At 31.9% G+C, this 4,978-nt stretch overlaps 1 protein-coding gene across 1 annotated transcript in view; it reads left to right on the top strand.

Moving 5' to 3' along the window:
* Positions 1-849: 849 nt before the first annotated feature.
* The window catches only part of LOC106472244 (ectonucleotide pyrophosphatase/phosphodiesterase family member 5-like), a gene marked incomplete at its 5' end in the record, with an annotated part of 41,668 nt that continues 37,539 nt past the window's right edge, over positions 850-4,978 (top strand). Inside the window, 2 exons of the mRNA XM_022400844.1 lie at positions 850-860; positions 1,002-1,318. Coding sequence (XP_022256552.1) covers positions 850-860; positions 1,002-1,318 — 328 coding nt within the window. The remainder of the gene's footprint in view (positions 861-1,001; positions 1,319-4,978) is intronic.

Genomic DNA, 4,978 nt, shown 5'->3' with positions numbered 1-4,978 from the left:
AGCTGTTTTGTGTTAAATAAATAAAATTAAAAAAAAAACAGGTCATATTTAATATAGTTGTGCAGCCTGACCTGGAAGAAAACGGAATTTTAATCTCTTATTTCACATTCAGCACTTATTATGTCTTAATGTCTTGTTAGTTAGATAATGGAAGGGTCAAGGGGGAACCATTGTTGGGCTGTGGTTAAGGCATCAGTTGGCCTTAATCCGGCCCTGCTCACAAAGATGTATCTTTATTCAGGTGGTTTATAAAAACTTTTCGTTCAGATATTCTGCCCTTAATTGATGTTCTTGTGAACAATATATAGGTAGTCGTGAACTTACATACTACAGTGGCCATTTCATAGAGCTTATATTTACTCAGGTATACTTCTTTGATGTATGGGTTTAAAACGTAACTTTTATAGTCAAGCCCAACTGACTAAAAGTTCTCTTTGGCAGTGACTTTTGAGAATTTAAAAGATACACCTGAAATTGTCTCCCGGTGGGACAGGGGTAAGTCTACGGATTTGCAACCCTACAATCAGGGGGTTCGATTCCCTTCGGTGGACACAACAGATAGTCCGATGTGGCTTTGCTATAAAACACAAACAAACACCGGAAATGCTATTTTTACAATCTTCTGATTTTGAATAAGAAATGGACAAATTAAGAGGAATGTGGAGGAACACAATCTCAGCAATTAATGTTAGTTTTTAACACACATTTTAGGTCTATTACTATTAGTTTTTAATGCTTCACCAACTTTCGACATTTAAATTCGAATCTTTAAAAGTAATATTATATTTAATTTGCTTTTTTTTCTGGAAGGTAGCGCGAAGTACTGAGTTCTTAGTGTTCGAGCTTTAGGAGTAGTAAGGGTGAGGTTTAATATTAATCATTTTGTGTTACATTCCCAGTTCAACTAATTATTTATGTAATGTATATTTTTAGTTTTACTCGCATTTTAAAAGTGAATTCTTATGCATTTCAGTTATTATGGATTTTACATTTTTCAATAGTGTCCAAAAGTTCATCATTTTATCCTAAACTTTTGGTAATTTCATTCGATGGATTTCGACATGATTATCTAGATCTCGTTGCAACACCAAATTTGCATCGCTTGGTGAGAGAAGGCGTTCATGCTCCTTGGATGAAAAATGCTTTCATAACAAAAACATTGCCAAATCATTATACAATTTTAACTGGATTATACGAAGAATCTCATGGTATTGTTGGGAATGAAATGTATGATCCTTTACTTAATGCAACTTTTGATTTAAACAAAGATATGACAAACTCCAAGTGGTGGGATAATGGGCAAATTACACCAGTTTGGGTAAGTGAAAGTTTTTATTTTAGGTTTCATTGTAATAAAGATAAAATAAAATGTGAAGAATAATTCATTTAAGTTTTTGTTATAAACAGTTGTATTTCGGGATAACTTTTGTTGTTGTTGAATTAAAGCTGCATATTTATTAACATCACAACAACAAGTTACTAAAATTTCCATCAAATAAAGTTAGTAATTGTTAGCAACTAAGTTCATAACATTTCAGGGACAATTTATTGATCCCTCCTTTATCTACATCATCGATGTAATTCAAAAATATGAAAAGTCCCAACACTGGGCACTGTGGTACCCCACTTTTTACATTAAATAATGCAATTTGACCACATTCCATTTATAACAATCCTCTACTTTCTTCCCTCCAATCGTTTTTGAGCTAATTTGTGCATCACATGCACAAGGATAATTTTTTAAAAAGCCTCTTATGTGATACCCTGTCAAGTGCATTCTGAAAATCTAAATATATCAATTCACACTTTTATCATTGTCAACATAAGCCAGTGATCTAGATAAGATATGTATCCATGTAAGTACATATGCATTAAAAGTAAAAATTGTATAAGCAGGTACGTATATTATTCATGTACGTGTGTGCATTTGTCAAGTTTGAAAGAAACAAAAACCTATATCTGTAATAAAACAAACACAAAGCACAGGAGATCATCCTAACCATAAACTGATTGACAAGTTATACAGTGTATACAGGTAGGCAATTACCGTAGTTTTTGGCTATGTTTGAATTGAAAACTATATTAATCTAATTTTATCAATCAATGTCAACAAAGTGTTTAGTGTATTGGATTTATGCTGTAATTGCTCTGGTTGATACTAGCATGGAGTTAGTTACTTATTCCCTGTTTGACATTTGAATATCAAATAGGTAACTTATTACCTATTCAATACTCAAACATATCTGTATGTGCAGTGGTGTACATATGCCTGAAAGTGAGAGTCCTCCAGGGGGGCACGATGTTCTGACAAATAAACTAATTTTATCCCGACCCATTATAATTTCTGGATACCACAAGATCAGTTCATTAGATGCATTTCCCATACACACAAAAATGTTAAATATGCCATACACCAATAAGTATTCTTTTTAATGATGTTTTTGAAGGTTTAAGATCACATGGACCACCATAAATTTAGACTCTTTGTGTACCCAGAGACATGTACAATACAAATGTTTGTTACAAATATACTGCTTCAATTTTGGCACATGTAGTTTCTGGATACCATATAACCCAATTATGAGACGTATTTTGCATATATTAATTACATCATAGACCAAAACATATGGTTTTATATGGTGTTACATCATAGACCAAAATGTTTGGTATTAGATGGTATTTTTGAAGACATAAAAAACCCCATGAACCACCATAAATTTGGGCAACCCAAAATATATCTGTTGTGGTTTTAGGGTATCAGTATCGCCATTAAGTTATTAACCATAAATGGTGCCTGGATATTTATCCAGAAAACTGAACAATTAATGCAATTTTATCCTCAGAATGGTCCTTGTGATGTGAAGATGTTAAATACCCCTTTATTGGATGTGTATTCCCCCCCCCTCATAAACAGCAGTATGCACAGGGTTGTGAGTTCATTGCATATCTCTGTGAACACCTGGAACAAGAATACACTGTGTTTATTGGAATTTTTTTCTCAAGTATCTAGCAATATACTATTGTTTTAACTCACAAAAATATTAAGTTTATTTATTCCAGGAAATACAAAATGTAGATGCTATAAAACTACATATCTGGTGTCAACAATATGAATACTTTCTAAGGGTGTGTATCTCATCATAGTAGTCAATATGATATGTATCTAGATATTGATGCTGTGACAACTACGTATCTAGATACAGAAGTTTTACCAACAGTTTCTTACAAAGTTTGAAATTCTTGTCTGTAACTTATTACTGATATTACTAACATTGTCTTATTTAAGTATTTCACACCTTTAATATTTTAAGTCAGTGATAAATAGTGAATTTTGATATTGGAATAATAATGATACATCACTGTATATTATAGTACTTGAAAATGAAAACTTCTACTCTGTAAGCCAGAACAAATTACTTTCCATGTACACATACTCTATAATCTGAACATCTAATATTTAGAATAAACTGAACAACCCATAACCCATTGAGTCACCCACTATTCACAAGTTATGAAGAATTCAAGCTAATTTCAATCTTGCACCGAAATGAAGGTTTATTTTGAGATAATTTAATTAAATATTTCAATCCATCCATGTTTTTCATAATTCAAGAAAATATATTTGATTGTTGATCGGGAGTAAAAGGAAAGACCATTTCATTTTTCAAAAAAGTGAAGTCAGAGTTTTCAGGTATTGTGATGAATTAGTTCATTATGTTGTCGTCTTTCCTTTTAAACCTTCTACAAATAAGAAACAGTAACACTTTATTTTCTTTGAATTACCTACCATAACCAAGGCACATTATTGAGAAATTCTTCAAGATCTTGTTTTCGTCATTTTACACCTTTTAATGAAGATGGGAACATTGACAGGGAAATAATATAATAGCCAATGCTTTGCAAGAAGTTTTCGTTTATAAAATTTTGTTGTTGTTCTCGACTTGATTTTTATTTTATTACCTCATCTCCATAGTTACTATTTGCAAATAGTCAATAATATTGTAGGTCCATTTTATTGTTGTTCTTTGTACGTGCAGTTATAACATATTTTCATCTCATCATTTAATTTCTATTGTTGTATAGAAGATATTTTAAAGTGATTCATCAGGCGGAAAATGAATAGATAGATAAACCGGTATCTAGTGTACTAAAATTCATCTATAAATTTTCATAAAAGTGACCCGAAAAATGGGGCTAAACTCGATAACCCATGGCCCAATTTTAACGAAACTTGTTTTATTCTGTTTCTATTCCCATTTCATTACAAATATGGCACTATATTGTGCTGTTTTTAATTACAGACAAGCAAACAAACAATCTCAGAGTTTTAGTAATATATAGATGAAGGAGAAAACACTGCTTTTATGTTTGTCTACATTTTAAGCTGCTTCTGAACTTTTCCAGGGAATACCCTAGTTAGCTTTTTTACAATTGGACTTGAAGAAAATGGTGTGACATAATCAAATCTACAGGTAATAGCAATTCATTAGCATGTGATATTCATTTATCTCCCATAATACATCTCAGTGCCTTCCTGCAATGACATTGGGCTCCTCTGAGATCTAAGCAAAGCCTCTTTCACTTTCTTCTGTGCCTCCAAGCTATCAACAAATCATCTAAGTATCTGACCATTATTGGTGGTAGTAGGAACTATAGACAAATTGTTCTGCAGCAAGTATGTCTGTGTGGTTTGTATCTCAGTTTCACTTGCCATCTGCTCCACTTTTAAAAAGTGAAGAATGGAGTGCGCCCCTTTTAAACCAATGACTACCGGCTACTAACTTTCCTAGTAGGCAATGCAAGTCTTGCTATATTTCATTCCAACAATAAAACTAGTGGACGAATATTTTCGAAAATTCATAAATACTTTGACAAATGTAGGTAGTTTAAGAAACATAAAGCCTATTACTTTTAATAAATTTAGTTTATTTGCATTATGATCTTTAATATCTTGGAAAATTACTTTAGAAAATCGTAT

The sequence above is a fragment of the Limulus polyphemus genome, unplaced genomic scaffold, assembly GCF_000517525.1.
Source record: "Limulus polyphemus unplaced genomic scaffold, Limulus_polyphemus-2.1.2 Scaffold5188, whole genome shotgun sequence".
NCBI lineage: Eukaryota > Metazoa > Arthropoda > Merostomata > Xiphosura > Limulidae > Limulus > Limulus polyphemus.
The sequence above is the reverse complement of the archived record's forward strand: the minus strand, read 5'-3'. Positions and strand labels throughout refer to the sequence as shown.